General features: G+C 33.0%; 5 protein-coding genes across 9 annotated transcripts; 3 read left to right on the plus strand and 2 right to left on the minus strand.

Annotated features, from left to right (window-relative positions):
- Window positions 1-807: 807 nt before the first annotated feature.
- On the plus strand, window positions 808-19,046 carry LOC132700504 (organic cation transporter protein-like). 2 transcript variants are annotated; one of them, XM_060667868.1, is made up of 8 exons: window positions 808-1,284; window positions 5,047-5,299; window positions 6,221-6,355; window positions 6,417-6,586; window positions 8,765-9,214; window positions 10,301-10,495; window positions 11,240-11,544; window positions 18,946-19,046. In XM_060667868.1, coding segments are annotated over exons 1-8 (1,533 nt in total). In that variant the 5' UTR covers window positions 808-1,283; the 3' UTR covers window positions 18,970-19,046. The 2 variants fall into 2 exon arrangements, with proteins under 2 accessions (XP_060523851.1, XP_060523850.1); XM_060667867.1 differs by lacking the exon at window positions 18,946-19,046 and having other exon boundaries at window positions 11,240-12,647.
- LOC132700505 (odorant receptor 4-like) lies at window positions 12,242-18,692 on the minus strand. 2 transcript variants are annotated; one of them, XM_060667869.1, is made up of 8 exons: window positions 18,585-18,612; window positions 16,343-16,873; window positions 16,155-16,273; window positions 14,696-14,899; window positions 13,638-13,897; window positions 12,950-13,151; window positions 12,727-12,882; window positions 12,242-12,374 (listed from the first exon to the last, which is right to left on the minus strand). In XM_060667869.1, the coding sequence occupies exons 2-8, from the start codon at window positions 16,530-16,532 to the stop codon at window positions 12,321-12,323; spliced, it is 1,185 nt and encodes a 394-aa protein (XP_060523852.1). In that variant the 5' UTR covers window positions 16,533-16,873; window positions 18,585-18,612; the 3' UTR covers window positions 12,242-12,320. The 2 variants fall into 2 exon arrangements, with proteins under 2 accessions (XP_060523852.1, XP_060523853.1); XM_060667870.1 differs by lacking the exon at window positions 16,343-16,873 and having other exon boundaries at window positions 18,585-18,692.
- On the plus strand, window positions 18,720-19,885 carry LOC132700507 (5-demethoxyubiquinone hydroxylase, mitochondrial). Its single transcript, XM_060667873.1, has 4 exons — window positions 18,720-18,915; window positions 18,970-19,157; window positions 19,379-19,555; window positions 19,608-19,885. Exons 1-4 carry the CDS (start codon window positions 18,803-18,805, stop codon window positions 19,706-19,708), a joined length of 579 nt encoding a protein of 192 aa, XP_060523856.1. The 5' UTR covers window positions 18,720-18,802; the 3' UTR covers window positions 19,709-19,885.
- Window positions 19,886-20,030: 145 nt separating this feature from the next.
- Window positions 20,031-22,249, minus strand: LOC132700506 (ribosome production factor 2 homolog). 2 transcript variants are annotated; one of them, XM_060667871.1, is made up of 4 exons: window positions 22,113-22,249; window positions 21,619-21,728; window positions 20,932-21,563; window positions 20,031-20,791 (listed from the first exon to the last, which is right to left on the minus strand). In XM_060667871.1, the coding sequence occupies exons 2-4, from the start codon at window positions 21,639-21,641 to the stop codon at window positions 20,496-20,498; spliced, it is 951 nt and encodes a 316-aa protein (XP_060523854.1). In that variant the 5' UTR covers window positions 21,642-21,728; window positions 22,113-22,249; the 3' UTR covers window positions 20,031-20,495. The 2 variants fall into 2 exon arrangements, with proteins under 2 accessions (XP_060523854.1, XP_060523855.1); XM_060667872.1 differs by lacking the exon at window positions 22,113-22,249 and adding an exon at window positions 21,850-22,085.
- A 30-nt stretch (window positions 22,250-22,279) lies between these two features.
- On the plus strand, window positions 22,280-25,549 carry LOC132700503 (WD and tetratricopeptide repeats protein 1-like). 2 transcript variants are annotated; one of them, XM_060667864.1, is made up of 10 exons: window positions 22,280-22,639; window positions 22,698-22,809; window positions 23,015-23,196; window positions 23,252-23,444; window positions 23,504-23,794; window positions 23,892-24,001; window positions 24,055-24,235; window positions 24,314-24,488; window positions 24,543-24,739; window positions 24,801-25,549. In XM_060667864.1, exons 1-10 carry the CDS (start codon window positions 22,449-22,451, stop codon window positions 24,987-24,989), a joined length of 1,821 nt encoding a protein of 606 aa, XP_060523847.1. In that variant the 5' UTR covers window positions 22,280-22,448; the 3' UTR covers window positions 24,990-25,549. The 2 variants fall into 2 exon arrangements, with proteins under 2 accessions (XP_060523847.1, XP_060523849.1); XM_060667866.1 differs by having other exon boundaries at window positions 22,501-22,643.
- Window positions 25,550-26,286: the final 737 nt, after the last annotated feature.

Here is a 26,286-nt window from a genome sequence, read left to right on the forward strand (position 1 = left end):
TTTCTGAAGGCATATAAATAACGATAAATAAATGTATTTTTATTTTGATAATTTAACTGAACTCGGATATGCGGTCGTTGTCAAGGTACTTCTCATGACTTGTTAATTACATTGAAGAAGTACGCAGTAAGATACGGAGAGTCAGAAAAATAGCCGCAAGTTTGTATAACGTTCGACAACTGGTCGATATTTTAAAATTTAAATAATTTGTAATTTTTTATGCAGTTCAAACCGACAGTAGTATGTTACAGCGCCACGAGTCAATTTTTCATCGGGTTGTAATTCGACTTGAATCAGGTCGGTAGAATGAAGATTGAATTTATTTTTCGAGATTTAAAATCTCGACCTTACGGCATCCAATAACCAAAACGTCCGCTGACAAATTGGCAATAATTTTGGGTGTGGCACTTTTACATCAGTATTTTCTCGAAATATGTCCAAATCCAATTAAATCTTCAGGCAAAAATAAGTTAAGTGTGTGGAAATCGCTGTGCAGGTTGACATGCTGAGGTATGGTATGGCCATTTTATTATCTAAACTGTATGTCTAAGGACAAAAATGCTCCTACTTTTGCGAAGAAATGGCAACTTCGCATGTCAAAGAATATTTTACATAAACGTATAATCTGCGATATATATATATATATATATATATATATATATATATATATATATATATAGATATATATATATATATATATATATATATATATATATATATAAAGTTTCTCCTATCCTAATTATTGTAGATATCGTTTATTAGTATCGTTTAGAGTAACTAAGTTAATAAACGCGCTGTAATGTTTTAACTTGGGGAAAATATTCGCGCTTTGCTTCCTTCCCCATCTCTCGCCCCTTCCCCCTTAAATCGCGCTGAGAAAGATTATGTAATTTTTGGTACATCCTGTATGCTTCCAAACAACGTCGAACGAATGCAAGAGAGTTACCGCAAATATGGTATTTCCATTGTTCCGAATAAATTATTTCGTTTTATCACGTTAACGCGTGAGCTGTAAAATTGAACATTCGATTACAAGTATCAGCAAACTAAAATTCGAACTTTTTGGTGGAAATGTCGCTCGGAGCGGTCATAAAAATCTGTCGAGCGGCAGTTTCCCGGGGGGCCACTGGTCGGTCATTCGCGTGTCCGTAGAGGATTGCAATCTTTGAGGAGCAAGCGATAGTGCAGTCTCCGTAATCCCAACTCGGTGTGCGTGTTATAGATCTCACCTTCAATCGTTAAACTCGTTGCTTCCTCATCCTTCGGCATTCAGATTCTACACAAGTAAGCAGTAAAAAATTTACTTGAACTTTTACTTATATTGTTAGGATGTTCTAGTGGCTAAACCAATAAAACACTGCAATTGATTTATAAAGAAATAGAAAGTATAGAATGGTTTATAAAATTTGAGAGTAGGTCAGCCGATGTGATATGCGTTTGACATACCTGCCTGCCTACAAAACTGATTCTTTTATTTTTTAAACTTCATTTAACGTTGCCCTTATATTTAAGTTATCGCACAGATTAAGTGGTGGTGTATGTACAATACTATGGTGAGGACTGAAACTCTAACATTAAAATACTTTTATTAGATTAAAAATATTCACTCAATATATAAATAAAAATAATAATGTACCTATGTTAGTTTTATTGCTAGTTGTAAGAACCATCAAAATAAAATTAATATACCTATACTAAATAGTAGGTACCTACTTTTTTCAATGATCCACATTCGACGTTATATGTCCATATATATTCCATAGGTACAACCGCTTTGGTCAACTGAACGACCTGAGTAAGACACAAAATTGAGTGCCTAAACTTTCAAGGCAATACTACTGAAAAATTTAAATTATTCTTAACACTATGTAAACCTGCTTTATAAATCAAGTACATAATGGCCAAATAATGATCGGGTTAAGTAATCTCATGAAACAATGGACAAGGCTATGACCACTATACGAACAATTTCAATTCAATGGAATTAATTAATTAAAAAATTATGGCATTTGGTAACGCTTTTCATCCAATCAATATGTTGCCGTTGGTTGCGGGAATTATTGATACGATAACCCTTAACATCGTCTTTTCTAAAGCCAAACTGCGTTAGATTAAATGACCTAAAGTTTCCTTTTAATGCATGCGCGTTTCGGCTCGACATTCCAATACGAACGAATAATTTTATTGGTATAATGTATGTTATATATACCGGGTGATAGAAGAAGGCGGGCACACTCTGTAACTTTTAAACGGTTTGAGATAGCGATTTGAAATTTGGAAGAGTTTAATTTAAAAAAGCTGAATGTTCAATTTTTTAATAATATGTAGTTAATGGTTGCACAACTTATATTTTTTACATGTTTGGATTCAGGATGGGGCGGTTTTTCTCTTTTTTTTTTGTTTTTTAAAATTTCTATTTAATTTTTACTTATCTTTACTTGTCTAATGGCAAATAGCGTTTAATGTAATGAACTATTTTTTTTTTCAAATAGCACCCTAGTGGGAATAAAAATTTTTTAAAAGATGTATTTTTCTTGCACCATTTTGACACAAAAATCAATTTAATTGACTGGACCCTGTGTTGAGATTAGTTTATTCCCATAAACATCACGTAGATGTTCAAAGGCATCTCTAAAATTATGGGGAGGCGCGACATCATCCTGAAAATACATATTTAATGTCACGGCAAGAATTAAATCATCTAACGAGTCTTCAATTTAATTTCTTAGGGATTTTAAATATCGTGCAGCAGTTGGGAATCGTTACTCATCATCATCATCATCATTTTTGTTGACGTATCCCACAACATTGATTTCCATTTCTTCACTTATAATTAGATAAAAATGTACAAACAGTCAGAATTTTCAATCATGACGACTTGATGATGAATAGAAGCAAAGCCACCTAAGTAATGTTTTGTTATTATAAAAATGTATTTCCTTATCTGGTTTTGTCCTTCCTGTGAGATTATTTTTTAACGGTTTCTGAAAATGTTGGTGTTAAAATGTTGTAAAAAAGTACCGGTTTTAAAAAGTTTTTGTTTTCACTAGGGTGCTATTTGAAAAAACTAGGTTATCCTAAAAAATTAATAGTTCATTAAATTAAATGCTCTTTTCCATTAGACAAATAAAGAAAAATTTCATTTACAATTTTTTACATGATCAAGTGACCCGTTCAACAGTATTTATTATGGGCGTAGCCTTCTAGACACAGTTTTCAAAATTAAATAAAAATTTTAGAAAACAAAAATGTAAAAAAATATAGGTTGCGCCATTTAAAATTCCAAAGTTACTGTCGTTTACGTTCAAACCGGAAGTGCAACCATTGTTAAAAAATTGTACATTCAGCCTATATTCACCCTTCCAAATTTCAAACCGTTATCTGAAGTTTAGAAGTTACACTTTCTTGTGTCATCCGGTATACATAATTGGAACTGAAAGAAAAATATTTAGCTCTAGAACAAAACACAAATCTGCAGACAATTCTTTAATTTCTGTGTTGTCCGATTTAATATGTATATTTTTACAATTTTGCTATATACTAATTAGTTTTTGTTAGGTCGTCCAAAAAAATACTTTTTAATTGTCCTTATTTAAAGAGAATTTCATCTTATCCATTTAATTTACTATCTCTCTGGGAAAGTAAGCTACGTACCTAAATAATTACCAGGTACTCTCACAATAAATAAAAATAAAACTGGACAATTTCTCCGTATGTAGACAACAATTAGGTATACCAATTCTGTATAATCTCAAATATGCGTGCTTTTATTGTTAATTAATGAAGAACTCTATCCGATTGTAGGATTTCTTAAGAATCAGTGTTGTGATGATTAATTTATATTCAGATTAGAACCCCTTTTTGTTTCCAATTGCGATTGCAATCTTAATTTTTGTTAACCAATATTTAAATGTGCGATCCAAAATATTAGATATGTATATTATTCTTTGTATTATGTATATTAATAACAACAAATATATTAAATATTTTATTACTGGTAGTTGCTTAGTCTATTTTGCCTATTTTGCAAACATGGGTGACGTTAACATCAACAGGCCGAAAATCGTGAAGTCTAAATGTAAACTTTTTGATTTTTGATCCGATCGAAGTACCTTGTCGTATCAAATAAAATATTACTAACTAAACTAACCAACTATTCAAACTATTTTTGCATATACGAAATTACATTATTCTGAAAATTGTTATTAACAGACCGAGTGGAGGATCGGGCGGAATTTTTTTTTTTTTTTAACGGAACTAGTAATAGAGTTAAGGAATCAAAAAAGGCTATTAAAAGTTGATGATGCACTTCTGGTTTGGAAATATCAGCTCAATAATTATGAATATCGTTGAAATATCTAAAGTTTTGGTAAATAGTTTTTTAATAAGGTTTTTTTTTGTGAAACAGTATACATCAGAAAATAGACAACACCGAACTAGCGGCAATAGTTATAGTGATGTGGTAGTTTTACCTAGAAAGTTTTCGAAGTTTTGAAAATGTGTAATTTCATAACCTTTGATGTGCTTCTTTTGAATGTCAACTAACTCTTTTTGGTACAATTAATGGTTTTGGTGTATGAAAAGCAAAAAACTGATTTCTACACCATCATGAGGTTTCGTTAAAAACAGGTCGTTGGTTATAATAAATAATTTATATTATATTAATATATTATATATACTAATATATATTAATAATTTATAAATTTATTGCTTTTTTCACATTGTTTCCATAATTTCTCCATTCTGAAGTTTTCCTAATCTGTTGATAATTTTCCCTTTTCAATCACTATTCTAGCGTGAACAGTTCTGGACGACTTTATAAATTTTAAAATTTAATTAAAAAAAACATTCAGGTCCGAAAAGTCTAATATTGAACATTTTTGTTCCTCTTAATGGGTGGAATAACAGTTCCACAAATTCTAAAATTTTTTGTTGCAAATACAAATAGTCTTCTTTTTTTTTCTACGCCTTTCGAAGAACTTCATGCTATTACTGCAATGCGTAGGTTGAAGCTAATAACGACCGAATTATTTTACACACATTTAGTGAACGGTACTACAGAATCGGTATCGCAAGAAAACGAGAAGCACCACCACGAAGTGACCGACGTAGTAAAATCAAGCATCGGCACTCTGGGCAAATGGCATATTTGGACGTGTTTGGCGATATTTCTGGTTAAATTTCCAGTGGCGTGGCATCAGCTCAGTATCGTTTTCGTCGCCGCCCCTGTCAATTTTAGTTGCGCAGAGAGTGGTGAACAAAGGTGTTCCGCAAATTGTTCGAGTCACTTGTTCGACCGGTAGGTATGGTTGCTAGGAGAAGACAACGAACGTTAATAAGTTCAAAACAACCGCTCTCCGTCAGCACCAGGGACATTACTCCTGTCTCTTCCAACTCTCCCGCACTTCTCAATAGCATCGGAACAATATTAAAAGTTTAAACCCAAAATACCAACAATTATGTCAAAGCGCTTAATTAAAATCTCAAATATGTTAAATAGCTCTCCGCCATACACACAGAATTGAATAATTTGATAACGACAATTAAAGAATAAACAGCTACTGCGAATAAGTTGAAAGGAACGACAGTATTTAGATGTGTTGACAAGATCTGTCTGTGGCTGTTAAGAGTATTCTTTGATTTTTATATTTCTGTTATATAAATATTTCTTTCACTTTCAATTTTTATGTTAGCTGCACAACTTCTGGATGGTCTGATCTCCTTTAAATAAACGTTGTGGTAACGTGAGTGTGCAACATATGGAAATATGTTTTATTAATTGCTCTTTAGAATAAATATTTAAGATGCTTTGAGTTATAATTTTTAAGGTAAGTCTATTATTATTACTGGTGTTATCTTAATAAGAAGATTTTTTTTAATTTTAAAATTGTGTTTTATGGCGTTGCAATAAGCATGCAGTTTATGATTGCATTAAATAATAACAAAGTCAAAAGTCAAATATGCTTGAACTTTTAATTCTGAACAAATTTTCGTAATAGCATTTTGTCCATTTTAAAAAAGTAACGGTTGTACTTTAATCTTGTGAATTTTTTTATATTTTTTGACCTACCCCTTCGCTTGGACTTCGAAACATGCTAGGAGCACCCAATTGCACCCAACATTCCACAATGGTGGAGAAATTGATAAAAAAATTTCTCATATGTTGCACACAATGATGACAACACTGTCATTGGAATGAATGTACGGTTTGTCGTTTCAGATCGTTGTTTACGGAAACCATAGCCTCAGAATGGGATTTAGTTTGCGAGAAACACTACCTCCTGGATCTGGCTCAGACGGTTACCATGTTGGGAATTTTGTTTGGGAACATGGTATTCGGATACCTGTCCGACAAGTAAAAGCAATTATCAAAACAAATGAATAAATTAATGCGTTGCCTGTGTTTCAAATTTCAGATACGGCCGCAAAAATCCTTTATTATGGGCTGTCGTGCTGCAAGTGACGTCCGGTACTATAGCCGCATTCTCACCGTGGTTCCTGCTCTTTTTGCTCATGAGATTTTTGGCCGCTCTGGCCACGGGCGGTACAATGGTAACGAGTTTCGTACTTACCATGGAACTAGTAGGTGAGTCTGAAGCGTGTCTGAAAGAAAACAGGTCCGATGGATCCACAATTAAAATCAAAATTTTAATGCACATTTGCTATTAATTTATACATATTTTGTACGGAACCACTTCTTTCCTCCACATTGTAAGACAAGTATTCCTGATTTTAACCATTTCCGTATATTTTCACAGACACGAATACTCAGGAAAACACTGTATGTACGAGATGTGTTCAAAAAGTAAGGCGACTTTTAAGTTTTATCAAAAAGTATTTATTTATTTATTCATCAAAATTAATGTTGTCCCCTTCGAAGTAATCCCGCTCCTAGATATAATACCCGTATGCCAACGTTTTTTTCAATCCCCGAAGAACTTCTGGTAAGCACTTTCTGGTATAGCCTTGAGTTCTTCTAGTGATTTTTTCTTTACCTCCACAATCGTTCCAAACCTCCTTCCTTTCGTGGATTTCTTGAGTTTTGGAAACATGGAAAAAGTCGCAGGGGGCAATTCCTGTGCATATAGTGGCTGAGGCATGATTGTGGTTTTGTTTTTGGCCAAAAAGTTAGACACCAGCAACGATGAGTGAGCAGGTGCAATTGTTTTCCCACATTCCGGATGTTTTCTTCGTATTGCTTCTCGCAAACGGCGCATACCTTCAAGGTAATACTCTTTATTGAAGGTACGATCTTGTGGTAAAAACTCTTAATGTACTAGGCCACGATAATCAAAGAAAACAGTAAGCAAAGTTGATTCACCATATGCCTTTGTTAACATTTCAAGTATTTTGCAGCACTGTATTCTATTTTTTATACAAAATTTTATGCCTTTGTTCCATTTTTTTAACAGCAGAAAATCGCCGAGAACACAAAACACGCCACAAAAAAAGTAAACGTGCTGAAACTGTGAACATATGTTAGGGACATGTGTACGAACATAACAAACAAAAATATCGAAGATCGAATGTAGGTAGCCCGTCCAATTAGAAAAGTCATCTTACTTGTTGAACACTCCTCGTACATGCTTGCTAACAGAACAAAAGAATATAATAATATAATAATAATATGTCTACCCAAATTTTTTTCGCTAGTTTCTTATTACCCTGTATGTGGCAAGAAATCTGTTAAAGCTAGGACGTTACTTAAATAATTAAACCTAAAGCAATATAAACTATCTTCGGAAATTATTTTCGTAGAATGCTTTATCACCTATTTTTATTTGTTGTGTTAAGCAACGTGTTTGATTTATCTTAATAGCCTTTATTTTTTTTTTTACAATTGTTATTTGTAATGTCGCATTGTTTCATAGGAAACACTATATTACGATTTTGCGACATTACATGTGGCCAACAAAAAAAGTGATCGGGTAGCATACATTTTTAATTGTTATAAAAATAACCTTAATTATAGCGATTAATTCATTAACGAAAGTAAGAAAATAGTAAACCTGCCGGCCGTTAACTTGTACTTCTAAGTTTCAAAAACGGCTATGTAATCGACTAGAGGTCAGATTTATTCATTCAGAACCTTCTTCAATCTATTAATTATTGAGTTGGAACCACAACATGTCATTATGTGTTTCATTGAAAACACCCGTGCGACCATGTGACTGTGATAATAGTTATGTTAGGTGCTAAAAGAATATTTAATTTAATATTCGGTAGAATAAGAAGCAAGATTATTGCTATTATATTTTTATGTTTGTGTTTCAATTCAACTGTATACATAATACATAACTAACATAAGCTTTGCGTCCGATTTTCCATAAATTATACTTGGATAGTTTCAATTTTTTGTACGTAAAAATTTAATCACTCAATTTGGAGAATGTTTTCACTTTAAACGAGGACAAACGACTTCACAAGAAGTTGCATAGGTTATTGAAGAATTGTAACAAAACTTGTCAGTGTAAAATGTGGCGAAGTCTCAAGTAGGAATTTTGCTATTTTATCTATTATCATCCATTATCTAATTGATGATATTATTTTATTAACCAGCCTACCGCGCATTCTGCGAGGGTACTTCCGTTTCAGATATATTACAGTGAATTCTTACCGTCGAACATATATTTTATTGTACTGTTTGTTTATGTAACGGCCAGTTCGCGTTTTACTAGCTCATCTGTTAAAACATTTCAACCAAAAGTTTTCATTGCAATAAAAAGGCAACAAACTGAAGTATTTATAAGAAATTCGTTTTCAGGTACCAAATGGCGAACGATTCTATGTATCTTATACCAGATACCGTTCAACCTGGGCCATCTACTTCTGCCCGTGATATCGTACTTTTTAAGAGACTGGAGATACTTCCAAGCGGCCATATCACTGCCATCGCTGATATTCATAAGTTACTACTGGATCTTGCCTGAGAGTCCAAGGTGGTTATTAGCCGCGGGAAAGAAGGACAGTGCCATTAAAGTCTTGAAAAAAGCGGCGGCCTACAACAATTTGGCTACAGGATCAATCGAAAATGACGTGTCAAAGTATTTGGAAAAGAGAAGCTTGAACGGCGGAACGGAAGTGAGCAAGGGTAATATTCTGGACCTTGTAAGGACGCCGATCATGAGAATGTACACCGTCGCCATTTGTTTCAACTGGATCGTATGCGGTCTGTGCTTTTTCGGAGTGTCGCAGTTCGTTGGACAGCTGGGAGGTAAATTAAATAATAATATTCTGTTGGATAATAACAGATCGGAATAAGAGAGCTTTTCATAATTTTTTTATTTCGTTTCGACATATCTGGCTCGTAATCTGTAAAATTGATTTACCACTGGCGGCTATGGCGTTTTCATACATAATCTTCAGCGCATGTTCATAAGTTTCACACTCCATTTATTTTGAAAATTGTGATCTCCATGTCAGGTTTTCCAGTCCTACTCCCTAAAAGCTGTGTTTTACATACATAAAAATGCATTTGCTTTGCATTCAATCAATCAGACTAAGGACTTCACGTGACATTTCTGAAAATGTAAAACTTGTTGCCAGATAAACGTAAAACAATTGAAACACTTTCCTTTTAGTCAAATTCTGAACGTTTTGACTCACCTAAAAAGAGGTCCTAAAATTTGTGTTTATGATGAGTAATATGACGTGTTCTTACAGCTTTTTATTTATTTGGAACATTAATTGATCCTTTCATATCCTAGATTAGATCATTATCATTCCCAATACTTAGCTAGGTATTCTTAAAAATTACTCCCATATCCAATATTGCTCTTCAACTTTTATTGATGTGCTTTCAAAAATGCCTGTGTTTACGACATATGTACATAGGTACATTCTAACAATGCTCTGCGATGAACTACAAATTGGAGACATTCAATTTGAATTTAAGTATTTTTCAGAACACCACAATTGCTTTCGGAAACGTCTTCGATTTTCAATTTTCCTTTATATTCGAAAATATTAATAAAAAAATTGATCTATTTTGTTTTTTCTAATGAGTTCATAGATTACTTTTTTGACTTTTCTACTTTTTCGGCTAGAATAATATATGAAACATTGATTTTTGGTAAGGGCTGTATTTTATGGATATTTCACTTTTCATTTCTTTTGCCTTACAAATTTGAATTAATATAGCCTAAACTAAGTCAAACAAAAATTGTGGGACTGAATGAATTGTTCTTTTTAAAAGAAAACCCGAAATATTTCGAAAACTACCAAGTTTAATACGTATTATGGTTCAAATAAATGGACCTAACAAAGGGATACGCTTTTCATCTGTAAGTTTCATTTCCAGGGAACATATTTTTAAATGTCGCTCTGTCAGCAATCATCCAGTTGCCGAGCACCTTTTTCGCCTGCTGGTCTACGAAAGTCTGGGGGCGAAAGAAAACGCTCATATTCGCCAATGTGTTATCGGGTACCGCCATAATTCTGATTGGGTTGGTTCCTTCGGACCCCACATGGATTAAATCCGTCCTTAGTACCGTCGGTAAGCAATTTTGAAAGTGATTTAGCACGAGAAGCGCACTCTCAATCATGAAAGTGTTTTTAACTCTAGAACTTTAAATAGACCTTCTTAAACCTATTGACGTAGTACAGATAAAACGTAAATTAACCACAATTAACCAATAGGTAGGAAAATTGAAGAGTTAATCTACTACTGGACCTCTAAAAAAATAAAAACCACGGAAATAATTATTAGCATAAATAGACGCGTGAACCCCTATAACTTTTTTTCTGTAATCCCCTGAAAACAAACTTTTCTTATTAAAATTGCATTTAATTAATAATCGATTAATTCTATTTAAATATGACATTAAAAGATTATTTAAAAACTTCAGTTTTCTTTCTCTATTAACGTTTTCCCCGTTTTATATTTGATTCGATATGGGACTGTCACAGCTGTGAGAAACAAGTTTCAAACAAATAATAATTTTAAAGTATGTACAGAATTTCGAAATAATCTGATTAACTAATAGTCAAACATGCACAATAAATAATACAGTTTATTAAATAAATTATAATTAATTAATTTAAAAATTGGTATCAACTTTAAATTAGCACGATGAAACATTATAACGTTTCTCTCGTTTTTTAGACAAAGTATCTAATAAGAACTGAATTTATTTTACATCCGAGCGGATTAACGTTAGCTTCAAAACAGTCATAACCATGTTCGACATTGGTTGTGAGAACAAACCTTACGGTTAACGAATCAAATACTAACTTTCAGGGATGTTCGGACTCGCTCTCGCTTTCCCAACTGTCTACATATATTCAGGGGAGCTATTTCCGACCATGGTACGAAACGTCGGCGTCGGAACGTCTTCTATGTGTGCTAGATTAGGTTCTATGGTTGCGCCGTTTGTAGCTTCCTTGGTTACGGTAAAACTTTGGATTCCGCCCGTCATTTTCGGAGTTACGCCAATTATCGGCGCTTTGCTGTGCTACAAACTACCGGAAACCGTGGACTGCAAACTACCCGACACTGTAGAAGAGGCAGAAATGTTCGAAAAGCGCAGCCGGCACCCAACGGAAGTGGGTAACGGGGAAAACGGCGTAGAAATGACGTAACCAAAATTTTATAGATGTTTATTCTGTCAACTTGGACTTTTAAAGTTTATTTATCGTTAATAAATATCTTCTTCGCTCTAATATACCCACAGACCTCTAAAACTGCAAGTAGCCGCTATGTGTACGCTTAAACATATTCAGCGGAGACAATTATATATACAGCACTTTTGTTTCGTAAACCTAATAGTTCATTAAGTTCCAGGTCAAATCACATTCTAAACACATATTTAGAGTTTGTTCTAATATCACGTTAAAAACTCAAAAGTACCTTTTTCATCTATCAATAAATTTCCTTAATTAGAACGAGGATTGACCATTTAAGTTAATTAAGTTGTTTTTTTTTAATGCTTATTAATTTCAATAGGATCAAACATTACTATGGGATGTTTTTATATATGCAATATCTGTGTATTTATAAGAAGTATTTACTTAAAACAAAATCATAAGACGAGTGACGATTAAAAATTTTTATTACTACGTTATAAAGCACAGTCAATGTTAGTGATATTTTATTTCTTGTAAGTCAAATTATGATAACGTTATTGCTATCGGCTTAGCGTGTCACAATTTTGACCATCTGAATCTGTAAATTTAGAGCTCTGTGATTAAGCGTAGCCTTCGTATTCTACGATTGGTTCTTAACTGAAATTGCGGTGTTGCATAAAAAAATAAAACGTATATTTTGTATGGCTTTCTATTATATCACTTGTCAACATCAGTGTGTCTATTTTCTAGTTGACCTACGGTTTGAATTTTAACAGCAGGGTAAAAAACGAGTAGGCCGAGCTCAACACCTGAAAACATAGACTAACTTATCAATGCTATGTTTTATTGTTATTTTATTGGGCTTATGCCACTTGATTTCACATTCCTGATAAATAGAAAAAATAAAAAATATTGGTTACCGACAAAGTTTCATTTTCATTTTGAAAAGAACTTAGTTAACACTGTTTTTTAAGTACCTCTGAGACAAATTGAAACACAAATACGACGTCAATAAAATATTAATAAAAGACGAAAACAGAAGAAACTATCAAATAATGGTAATAAAAATTACAATCACGTCACTTTGCTATGCTATGTTGCCAGATTTCAATTCTTAAAACTATTGATTGAGTGGTGGGTAGTGTCAAACAAAATTAGTACCTTCAGAAAAGCCGGCAGAGAAACTACTCCCATACCGGCAGCTGACAGTGTTAAAGGTGTCTGAGATCTCAAAATAATCATGTGTATTCGTTTTTGAATTTCGACAGTTTGATTAACCCATTTTATGGAATATACATCGTCAGCGATATTCTGGCTCTAGAAATAGACGTTTTTTCAAAGTCTATGACATGGTTTGACTAACCTGCTAGAAAATTACACTTACTCGATCTATAAGTTGCTGCCCGTAATAACACACGGACAACAAAATAATCAGCCAGCCCACCAGGTGTAAAGCGAATCTGACCGAATCTTCAAAAGCTTCTACCATAATTATTTCGAAGCATAACACGCTTAAAACAATAGAAGTCAGTGTAATGTAAAACAGTAACATGCTACTAAACGAATTTGCAAGTTCTTGGGAATATCTGCAAAATAAATTACTTTACAACTTGCAGTCGTGTATCTATACTAATATCTTGGAAATCCACAGGAGTAGTCAAAATATCCCATGAGAAAATTTGTTAATGTTTGATAACTCTTATTATTTTCGTTCGAAATTTCGTGTACAGCTCTGAAGGGTGCATTCTAAACACTATTTTGATATTGTTTTATATAACTCAAATTTTCGTGTTTTTAGGTTAATTTTCTTAATATGCCGTCATTAAGTTAGTTACGTGACTAATATCAACATGTACTTTTAGGAACTATTCCCATCCTTTACACATAAAAAAATTGACATATGTAGCGAACATTCTGGGGTGGTTTCATAAGTAGAAGTCAAATGCATATTTTCAGGAGCACCTTTGGACATCTCCCTTAACATCTACAGGAGAAAAAAATATGCTATACCCTCTCCAGTAATTAGTATAGATACGAACACACTGTATAACGGAAAAGCAAAATTTCCTTACTCTATAATTTGGATGTGGTACTTAATACATTTAGCCAGTTTCGCATAAATTTTCTCCTGCGGGTGCTCGTCTTTTAACGCAGCTATGTATTTTTTCAAATGGCCCAGCTGATGTATAACGTGCATCAGAAAACCGCATAGCAGCATCGTTAAAACGAGCACCACAATGGTAACCACGGTGCATGTATAGATTGGATGGACGAATACGATTTCAAACATAGGAGAATAGTCAAATTTAAACGGAAATCTGGACCGTACAACCTAAAATACAACACAATAGCCATACTAAGATCATTTGTTTTGAAATAAGTAATTGTATGCGCGTTTCTCTTAATCGACCATATAGCTACCAGATGTGAAAAGGTATCATAATCGTATATACTAATAATACAATTTTGAAGTCAACATTAGCAAATTTTGAAAAGGAACAGTCAATGTACGCATACGCGAGTCATTTCAAAACTCACATTCAACCAATAAGACCTGCCACTTCAAATCTAAAACAATCAATATGTCCGCTGTCAATTTCGGTAGTATTTTGTCAAAATATCCCGAAATCCAATTAGATGTTTAGGGAAAAATAAGTTTAGTGGCTAGTGATCGCTTCCCATCCTTGCGACCACTATTAGCTAACAGATATATGGGCATATGGAAAACTAAATTTCGTTAAAGAAAGAAAGTCACAGTTAATAGACATAATAAAATAGAAAGAAAAAATTCGCTGTTCTAGATGCCGAATCAAAGATTAAAAACTCATTTTTCAAAAGATAACAATAACAATATAGTAGAACATGAGCGACCGAAAGATTCAATCTCAAAAGAAACTGCTTAAACCCTCTTTTATTATATGTACTGATAAATTTACGCTTCTTTTGAAGAGGGGCTAAAATCAATTTTAATTATCGCTGTGGTTGCTCTGACATTTAAGAGACATTCAAAATGTTTATATAAAAAGGCATTATTTTCGAAAAAAATTAAACATTTACTCAGATATCAAATCAAAACAAAATGAGACTGAATCAGACTCCAAAAAAGGGCAATCAAAAATTTATCACCTACCAGTCCGCAAGGGACATCGTCGTTTATCATTTGCATGTTGCGTTTTGCTTGACATTTTTGAATACTCAGCTGCGGCATCAGCATATAAACGAAGTTTCCCAGTATGCCGTAAAATATAAACAATTTACTGAACAAGTTGGCCTTCTCGTCGACTTCCAAAACCTCGCCGAAACTTCCATATTTTTTAAAGCTGTTAATCTTAACCTATTCAAAAACAAAGAGATATATGTAACTGAAGCTCCCCAATGTCATGTGGATATTGGAAACGGTAAGAGGGGTAAATTAAAGTTTCGGATAAAACGAAATCTTGGAAAATAGTTTTTTTTAAGTTTATTCGACATGCAATTTTAAAATCAATTGCATTTTTATTTTGTTTTCTTTTAATGATTTTTTATTAGCTTTTATTGCCTTTTTTAATTGTAGTATTATGGAAATAACATTTTCTGTTCTGAAAATGCATGGAGCAAAATGGAAAATAAATAATATATTACAGTTTTATCAATGAATGCGCCAAAATGCAATCCTAAAATAAACTCGTGAAAGTAATGATATTGAGCTAAGCATATCTTTGCAAAAAGGCGCTCGTTAGTGAGATACAGGGTGTTAAACTTTAGTTCTCCAAATTGCTATTTCTTGGATTCGGACATTTTCGATATTCTATTTTTTAACATAATATGTAGAGGGCACTAGTTGCTACCTATAATTTCGATATTTTATTCTATATGTTTCTTGTTAGCATAATTCCATTACTTTTTTTTAAGATTATAACACGATGATTTATAAATAACATTTATTTTGATAAAACACACGTTTTTGAGATATTTGCATTTTAGTACACTCTCCCCACAACAAGTTGGCCACTAAAAGCTTGTCCCAATCTCAAAATTGGTTGGCTCGCGAACTGTTCGTGATTTTGATTATCTTTTTTTGATTGATTTTTCAGCAACGATGCTATCCCACAAACTTTTATTCAAAATTTGATTTGGGCATATCGATAGCCTATTTTTAAAAAAATACAGGCGAGACAAAATATTATTTTAAACAAAAAAGTTATAGCACATTTTTTAGTAAACAGAAAATAAAAAAGTAATTTTTGCAGCATTTTGGTCAGCCCAACAAATCTAATGCAATGCAAATCTCAAAATCATAAAATTTTCATTGTCATTTCAATTCATTGATATGAGCCTCCCTGTATCAAAATGGCCGTAAAACCTCACAATCTACGTTTTTACGTCAACAATCAACAATTTGAAGAACTAAACTTGATATATCTCACTAATGATATTTTACTAAAGCCATACTTGAGAAATTCGAGAAATAGTTTGAATAGAGCGGAAAAAAAATCATTTTAGAACTTTTATTTGAATAGTCAAATTTTGAAATGTTGAAAAAACTAACCAAAACTAACCAACCCCGCAGCTCTTCAATGTTGACCCACTGTATTGGTTTGCTTACCTACCAGTAATAAATGTATGTTTTTTCTGTTACGCGCGAAACAAACAACCATGTAGATCATGCCGATGATACATATCAAAGCGATTACATTTTCTACTATCGAGGTAACGCTTTCAGTTCCATCTGTAAAAAGTTCGACTTAAAATATATATTCAGGTTATTATTACAATACTATGAATAATAAATAATTACCGTAAAGTTGCATCATGAAATCGGCGAAAATCGACAAAGCGCAGGGCATTAACGAAAAAATCATAGTAGCGTCTTTAAGAAAACGTTTCGCACTGTATTTTTCTTCAAAATTATTTGTCCATAACATGCAAAATTTAATTACGGCGACGTTAAATCCCAAAAACTGTCGCCCCCGTTTGATCGTAGCCATTTCAACAAAATAACGAACATTTTTGCATATCCGATGATAACCATTTATAGTCAGTTCGATTGGCTGAACTCTGTGGGTTGGCTAACCGGGCGAATGATAACGTGGGGGTATGTAGGACAAAACATTTATATAATAATAAAAGTAAAAGATATCAAAAAAGTCCACATAAAAAAATCGGCCAAAACAAAATTAAAAGTCATTTCAACCGAATTAATTTTCGTCTAAACTATAACAATTTCGTAAAATTACTCGCAAAAGTTGATTCCATGGATAAAGAAACGAAATAGATGCTTGTGCTACGTAGGAAATAGTAATTTCCAAACGCAATTTCGCGCATAAGGCTGAAATAAATATTAATTATTAGTTTATATTTTTAATTGTTTTTTATAAATAATATTATGACTAATGTGTTCACTTTTGTAAAACATGGGGAACATACTTTAGACCGTTTGTTGAAAGTTTTTTATTGATCTATTATTGGTTCTCCCGAAACGGCATTTAGTACACTTTCGAAGTCCAGAAACAAAAAACTAGATAGCCTCTAAAGTACAAAAATATTTTTAAGATTTTTTTTTGATTTTTGGTTTTAGTTTTTAATTTTTTATTTTATTTTTTAATAATTCAACTATACGCAGCCATTGAAATTGAAATTGCTACAACGTATTCTGCAACTTTAACCCGATGTTTTCATTTAACCTGTAGGATAACTGACTATTCAAAAATCAAACCGTAAAAGCATTGTTATGTTGAAAACTAAATGACACGTTAAAGAAAAAACATTCTGTCCCTAAACTTGATTGAAATGCGCTGGTTAAATATTCCCTTTAATGTTATTACATAGATAGATTTTTTTAAATTGCTGGTGCTTTAATAAAAAGCAGCGGTTATTGCCGACATGAAAACCTAACCGACATTCACAATATTATTCAGCACTCCTGAATTTAATTCGTATTAGTCCAATCAAGGCGGTTTCAATCGCCTTTTCATTCTTTTGACTCAGTTATGCGAAAGTCACATTTTGGTATACACCGGCCACCAAAATATACTTGTGCTATAGAATGGATGTGGTAAACATAAAATATTGCTTCTTTTAAATAAGCCAATGTCGTGCAATCTCGAATATTTAACAGGGCATTTCATTGTGCTTATGAATATCGTCACTAGAAATATAAACAGCATTCAACATTCTTTTCTCTTTATGAAGAAAAAAATTTTTGAAATTAAACTATATACTATAAAAGATTGCATATGGTTTTTGCCACCATGTGCTTAGCAAAGAGTAGCACCGAAAGCACTCTCGGCGGGTGTTTGAATGTTGGAGGTGTGCTGCTTATGTTTTTGCTTTGTCCCCAGCGCGGTAAACAATAGAAATAGAGACTACATTGTCCAGTCTGACAGAACGAAAATCGAGATATGTGACGGATTGCTTTGAAATACATTTCAAAGCCAAACTAATAGAATCAAAGGGCTAAATTCTGTTATCCTCCTATAAACAAGAAACCAAGAATGTTTGCGTGCACGTCACAAAAAAAATTGGGTCAGAACGCATGTTCTTAAAATACTGACGTAGCGTTGGGACCAAGGTTATGCGTAAACCAAGAAAAATGGATGTTAACTTTTTAGAAAACACAGTGCTTATTTTTTGTGTTATTTTTGCTTTGGGTGTCTCTCGTTAAAAGTGCGAAAATAAAACACCGCTGGTCTCTTGTTGGTTTTTGCCAATTTAATTCATACGAATGTTGCCGTAGAGTTGATGACGAAAACTCGAACATTAATTATTTAGATAATATAGTGAATGCGGGTAAAATTGATGCGTCGCAGGCAGCACTGATGTTTTCGACCATGCCTCTAACTCCAACTAGTTTTCCCAGAACATTTAACGAGATCTAGGCATATTTTGAGAAAATACTGCGCTAAAAATGCCGCACCCACCCTTATTAACGATTGTTCAGCGGCCATGTTGGATGTAAAACGTCGATTAAAAACGAATTTTTTTTCATAGTTGCCTTTATATCTCTAGTAACTCTGTGAATTCAACTGTATTTGCTTTACCCTCTTCAGAAAGGTTGTCTCTGTCGTCATGCATGTCAATACTTTACCATGAAATAGATAATCGCCCCTCGTTGATCATAACACATGGCGGGGTAAACCCAGCACTTTCCGACGTAGAAGAGGGCAGGTAAATAGGCAACTACCCAAATTATTCTATGAGCATAACCTCAAATTTTTGCAAACAAAATTGAAAAACTTATTTTTGTTATAATTTTTAAATGTTTTGCATAAGAACTAAGGTCGCTTTGAAAAATACAAAACATGTCAGGAATATAACGAACAAATCCATTTTGAACGAAATTATAAGAGTCAATCATGCAGGCGAATTGGGGTCTGTATTTATTAATATTTTTTCAAGTAGGGTAGGATCGAAATTGTTCTGTAGAGCGGATAGAATATACGCGGGTCAAATGGCAATCCTAGGAAACACTTCTAAAGGGCGCCTTATTCAACACATGTGGGAACAAGAGAAGGCCCACAGAGCCAAATTTGAAGAACTTATAAGAGAAAACAGAGTTCGGCCAACAGTTATGACCCCTATATGGGACATTGCTGGATTTTTAATAGGCGCTGGTAATGGCATATATATATATATATATATATATATATATATATATATATATATATATATATATATATATATATATATATATATATATATATATATATATATATATATATATATATATATATATATATATATATATATATATATATATATATATATATATATATATATATATATATATATATATATATATATATATTAAATAATCAAAAATGTAATTAAACAGGAACAGCAATGCTAGGTGAGAAAGCAGCAATGGCTTGTACTGTTGCTGTTGAAACAGTTATTGTGGAGCATTATAATGATCAGCTCAGGACTCTGCTCGAAGATCCAGAGAATAATAAAGAATTAATGCAAGTCATAACAAAATTTCGAGATGAAGAACAGGAACACCATGACACAGGTTATATAAAATGAAGACTGCACAACTTAATTTCCAACCATTTCCATTGCAGGAATTGACCAAGGTGCAGAACAAACACCATATTATCAAACTTTGTCCAATACTATAAAAGTGGGATGCAAAGCTGCAATCGCAATTTCTAAAGTTATCTAGTTTTTTCTTATGTTGTGTATTGCAATCCATTAAATGCTAATTAGAATTTCAATATTTCATTTATGCCCCACTATAATTTACTTTTAAGAGAAAATATTCTATTGTAGCTTTGTACTAAACATTTATTTTACCTATTTTTTCTTTTCGATAATGTCGTATGGCCAGTATTTACAATATGGGTTAATTAAAGCATTATTATACTGTTGAAAATATATAAATTTTAAACTTAATGCAAATGAGTTTTCTTTTGAATTTCGGAAACCAATTATTTTGCAATAGGAAATATATACAAACACTCAATTCTTTACTTTATTTAACAAAACTATTTACATTTATCAGTAAAAAATTTGTGAAAATTTTATACTTACATAATTACAGCAGGAAATCACTTAACCATACATATAAAAAGGTGTCTACTATCTCAATGGCCCTTGTGTATAATAACACAAAAATTAATTAACATTAAAATTAGTCACTGAAGAAAAGTAACAAAAAAAATTATTGCATTATAACATCTAAATGCAATGAAAGAAAATAAAGATTGATTATTAATATATCATACCTAGATATATTGTCCATGGATTTTTATATTGAGCTACCACATCTTAATTAATGTGACCTTTCTCCTTGTTTTTATTACTTTACAATTATTATTTTATTTATTTGAGAAATTCAATAATTCAAAACAATATATAAATGTTGAAACTAATTTGACATGTATAGCAGTTTTTGCTGAAGATTTTGATGATTTCGACACACCTTTAATGCTTCATTTACCTGTACTATGCTAGGTTTTTTTCTGTTTCTTAACATAATTATTATTCTCAACTAAAGCTTTCCTTTTGATTGCTCTATGTACTTTTTTCTCTTGTATACTCTTTTTCAAACCTTTCATTTTACGGGTTTGTATATTGTTAATTTCCTGTTTGCCTAGATGGATTCGTCCATGGGTGGTGCCCAGCTCATCAGTGCTAATGTTCTTCTTAGCAGCTTTGCTTGGCTGCTTCGTTTGCCGGCAAGCTTCCTTCATCAAGTCTTCTGATGGAAGTTTTGTTCTTCTGAGTGTGAAATCTATTCTTGGACCTTAAAGAATAATTAATTAATTAAAATCCATTCTCAAGATTAATTTAGCTAATGCAAACTAATAACACAATAACTGTTAGAAAATAAGCTGATAATAAAAACTAATAAATTAAAATCTTTCCCCAGAAAAAATGCCTTACCTATTTCTTCCAATTCTATTCGGGGAGTTCTACATCCAGATTTCTTTAACAAAACCTTATAAGATCTCAAAGCAATCTTGCCATCAGAAGTCACATTAAAACTTATAGTATGCTCTATACCTTGCAGTCTTACTGAGGATACTTTTTCTCTGTGGAACATATCAATAAATATGGACTTTAAATGTTTTAACTCATCTGACTGATCCCACTGAGGACCATTAAACAATAAACATGGTTTTGTTCCTAAAGTCACCTTAGAAGTTGCAAATTCTTTAAGGCCTTCGTATGTTTCCACATTGAGCTCTATCATATCTAGCAGAGAGTAATTGTACATTCTTCCTAATACTAAATTATCAGGTCTTTTTTTACTATGACTTCCCATAAGGAATAGATGAGTCTCATACTTTTTACAAAAGTTTTCTACTGGCGTGGCATTTTCAAATATAGTAATATCATTGCGATGCTGTAACATTTGAGCATCCGGTTTTTTTATGTCATAAATATCTTTTAACACTCCCCGGATTTTTTCGGAAGTCTTTCTCCCTTTCAAAAAGAGTGCCTTTTTGATCCCTTCATTAAGTTGCGGCTCTTTCTTGAGTAGAATTTTTTTGCCTTTGTGGGTTGTCGGTTTCCTAAAATTACAGTTACTTAATAACAGCCGTTGCAAAATAAAATGATTTTGCTTACACCACTCTTTGTAAAACCGACATTTCACCATAGAATTTCGTTTTTCTTTCTAATTTTCTGGCATAAACATGTACCGAATTGTTCCCACACGTGTTGACAAAACCAAACTTCTGAAACGTCAAATGGCGTCGGCGTATGTCAAAAAGAAAATTCAAAATATTTCGCGCCTGATTAATTTCATAGAATTTTTAAAAAAATCAAAATAATATAAGAACTAAGTAAGTTAAGTACCGTAATTAATAAAAGTGTAACATAACCAATAAAGAAAAAATTGTAAAAACGAAATTAAGGGAAACTTGGTATGACTCATTCACTCATACCACCCCTGTTTCGAACTGATTGGAAATTCAGTATTCTTTTTAGTCCTGCGTATTCGTGATATTTATTTCATACTTAAAAACTGGTCAACAGAATTTAAATAAACCAGAAAACAGAGTACCACTAGTAATATATTTTGTCTTGGATCGACTGACCACTGCAGACTTACTACTTACCTGATCTCAGAAAACCAAATGATTTTGAATGATATATTCTTTTCTCTGTCGATTTACACATATTTAAAAAGAAACATCCTTTTAATATTACCGGTTTTTCTCAGTTCGCCAGATCAAATGATTCTTTCACAAATTATATGTCAAATTGTCAAACTGATTGTGTCAAAACAATTTTATTTAAAGTGTGGTAAAAACATTATACAAAAAACTTTACAGCAATTTCCGCTTTCTGAGTTATTTTTTTTTTTATTTTCCCATCTAACTTCAAAATTTCCAAGAGTTCCGATTAGTAAACAGACGCGAAAGTTTTGAAGACTGGAAAATACGCTGTTACAAATGGATGATAAATTTAGAAAGGAGAATTTATTGAGGCTGCTTCGCTTTAGGGAGACCAACACCGAGGGAGGAAAGAGTTTAAGTCGAAGCAGTCAGTTTACTGAAGCACTAATCAGACGATTGGGGCTCGAATATGAACTTCAAGGACACCAGGGTTGCGTAAACTGCTTGCAGTGGAGTCATGATGGAAAGTCGGTGAAGCACCCAAGGATTGCTAATCATTATAATTCTTATTTTTTAACTTCACAGGCATTTAGCTTCAGGATCAGATGATACAAATGTCATTTTATGGGATCCATTTAAACACAAGCAACTCCAGGTTATTCCAACAACCCATATTGGCAACATATTTTCAGTTAAGGTAAAAGTGTCAAAGTTCATATAAGCAAAATAAATCTCATATTTTTTTAATTATTTTATACTCTCATCTCAATAAAAGGGAATATTTTGTATGAATTTTCTGAGATTTTTTTTTATAGAACATATCCTCTAATAACTAAGTTAAGCTAGCTTCAATTAATTGAAATAATAAAAGTTAATGTATTTCTTAAGGTAGGTGTTCTTAGTTTTTAGGGAGTGTCAGTAATTTAATTGCCACAGCAGCAGGGGATTGCAGGGTTTTAGTGCAATCTATAGAGACTGTAGAAATACTGGATTGTGTTTGTCATGTGAATAGAGTTAAACGTTTGGCCACATCACCTGAAGAGCCCAATCTATTTTGGTCTGCAGGAGAAGATGGGCTTGTAATGTGAGTTTTTATTAGAGAAAATCCTTTACACAAATGTTAATTTATTTTAATTTAGGCAGTTTGATTTGAGAGAGCAGCATGAGTGCTCTTGGAAACCAAAGCCATTGATTGATCTGTCATCGGGGCAACTTGAAGTTAAATGCGTAGCTATTAATCCTACTAAACCATATTGCCTAGCAGTAGGAGTTAATGATTGTTATATTAGAATGTATGACCGTAGGATGATTAAAAGTTCTGTAGTTCATCAGGTAAAAACCAATATTTATTTATCCTTTTAACATGATCGGGGTTTATGTCAAAATTGCAGACCATTGAATCAGGATCTGGAAGTCGAAGTGAACATATTTTGGATAAAAATTGTGTGCAATATTACGCCCCTGGCCATCTGGCCATTGAATATTCGAATGTTGTAAGTTACCGATTGGCAGCTACATATATTTCTTTTAATGCAGCGGGCTCTGAAATGCTGGTGAATATGGGTGGTGAACAAATTTATTTATTCAATGTTAACAATCCAAGGCACATCAATGAAATGAGAATACCTCAAGTTATTGGGGGTAAGAGAAGGTTCCTTGGCAAGTATAGATGTAAATGCCCGGTAAGTCAGTTAATTGTAAATCATTATAAAAAAAGCTTGTGTTATTAGAAATAGGTTGTCTGATTGCATAATTACATATTGACTATGGGGATTCTAGGAAGGCAATGGTTTCCTTAGCCACAACAATGTGCATAAAAGTGAACGATTGTCAGAAAATTGTGCTTGTTACTATATGAGAAGAGCATACAAATGCTTCAGAAGGAGATGGTAACTTTTGTTTATTTTCTTAAGCGATTTGTCTAAAATGTTTTTGTATTTAGGGTGGGAGATGTTTACAGTGCTGCCAGGGATTACTTGCGGGTGATAACAAATTGGCCTGACCAATACCAAGCCTATGTAGGTCTGATAAAATGCTTAATTTCAATGAAATGGGCGGAGGATGCTCAGCAGTGGATGGATTACTTTCTAACAATCAATCCCGATTCTGTTAGTAGCAATCAGGTAAAAACAGTTTATTGTATTTTTCAAATCAAAGAGTCAATTTTGGCCTTCATATTACTTAAAAATGATTATTTGCAGGTCAAAAAATTACAGGATTCATTAAACCGTTTAAAGACTTGCAGTAAGAAAAAGGATGATGATCCCAATTTGGACAAAGAGGAAGTTAAAAGACGACTAGATTCTAGAGATTATGAATTAAGATTTTTAGGACATTGTAACACCACGACAGATATAAAAGAAGCAAATTTTTTGGGCAAGATATAAGAAAAGTAGAAAGTATTACTTACTAATAAGAATTTAATTTTAGGTGAAGATGGGAATTATATATGTGCTGGCTCTGATGAAGGAATTATACTTATTTGGGAAAGAAAAAAATCTAATATAGTGTCAGCCCTGTTTGGTGATTTTTCCATAGTCAACTGCATTCAGCCTCACCCTACGGCATGCCTGATCGCATCTAGTGGAATTGATCCAGTTGTGAAATTATGGTCACCCATGCCTGAGGTAAATATGACAAATTATTTTGGAAGTTTATACTTAGTTACAAACTTAATGTGGACTACAGAATGGTACAATCAACCCGAGAATTGTCAAAGATATAAATTCAGTGGTGGAAACGAACCAGCGTAGAATGGCGATGGACCCATTTGAATCGATGCTGGTGAATATGGGTTATAGGATCCATCACGGCGCTGGTTCAGAGACCGAAGAAAGCAGCAATTTTCAAGAGATGCCAAATTGTCGCACTTGCTAACGATTGATTGGCAGATCTAGATATTTGAATTTTATTGTAATTACTCCGTTTTGTCAGTTGTAAATAGGGATTTCTTTATGGTTGGTTTCCTTTGTTCCTTACTGTGATATGGAGTTAGCCCACACCCACCGCAGCTTAACAATCAATCAGCTTTGCAGCTCTTTATGAATTTCTTTGTTCTCCCTATTGAAATTATGTATCCATCTTGGGATAGGATTTGCAAAATATCAATCAAATATAAAAAGGCTAATACCCAATGAAAGTCCAATGCAATAATGCAAGAAACAAATAATTTCAAGCATAGCTCATCTAAAAATGGGCTTTGGCGGCTATTGTGAAATTCTCGAAAATTGTATCCTAAAATGGCGGTATCCCCAAGAAGATCGGCACAATACATTTTTGTACCTAGATAGCTGATTGCTTGGAAAGATGCGACACTACGTCAAAAAAAAGTCTAGGGAACAAGAATAATAAATAATAATAAATTGCCAGTTTTTTTTGTTCAATAGGTACAATAAACTCGTGAAATTGCCAACCACTTTGCACTTCTCTTCATTTTTTTTAAGGAACCCACTTAACCAGTTTTTGTTCGAAAATTTATTGCTCGTTTGGACAGACTTTCAAAAAATTGTCATAGTAAAAGTGAAAAGGAACTTGAAATGCTATTTAAATATCTTTTGGATTTCTCCTGTATCTGTTGTGTATGAATCAAACTTGCTGACGTTTCGCCAATTGTCCTGTTGGCCTCTTCAGAGCTTAACTGAGAGTGGCTTCTACTGCTTATATATTGTTTGAGGGTGGCGGAGCTAAAGGAGGGGCATGAACATTGTTTTGGGTTACTGATTCCCATATTGGTGAAAGGTAAAGACCTGAATCATGGTTAAGAATTTTAGTTTAATTGAATAAGAATAAGATCAAAGATAATGAACCCGGACATCAATTCTTGCATGTAGGCAATTTTTCTACCAAAGAAAAATCCGAAGTTCTATAGAAATCTACACGCAACCAAACAATCTTTTCCGCGACTTAGGTCTTAACCTTTCACCAATGTGGGAATCATCCGGGACAATGTTCATGTCCCTCCTTTAACTCCGCCCCCTAAAACCATATGTAAGCAGGTACAGAGTAGAATGCGAGTCAGTTTCAATTAAGCTCTGAAGAAGCCAACAGGCGAAACGCCGACGCAATAGGAATCCAGAAGATTTGTAAATAGTATTATAGTAGCCTGTAGAAGTTTCTTTCATTTTCACAACGCGAAAAATCTTTGAATAGTATCGACATATCTTTGTTACACTGA

The sequence above is a fragment of the Cylas formicarius genome, unplaced genomic scaffold (assembly GCF_029955315.1).
Source record: "Cylas formicarius isolate icCylForm1 unplaced genomic scaffold, icCylForm1.1 PGA_scaffold_4__25_contigs__length_36172078, whole genome shotgun sequence".
In the NCBI taxonomy this organism is placed as follows: domain Eukaryota; kingdom Metazoa; phylum Arthropoda; class Insecta; order Coleoptera; family Brentidae; genus Cylas; species Cylas formicarius.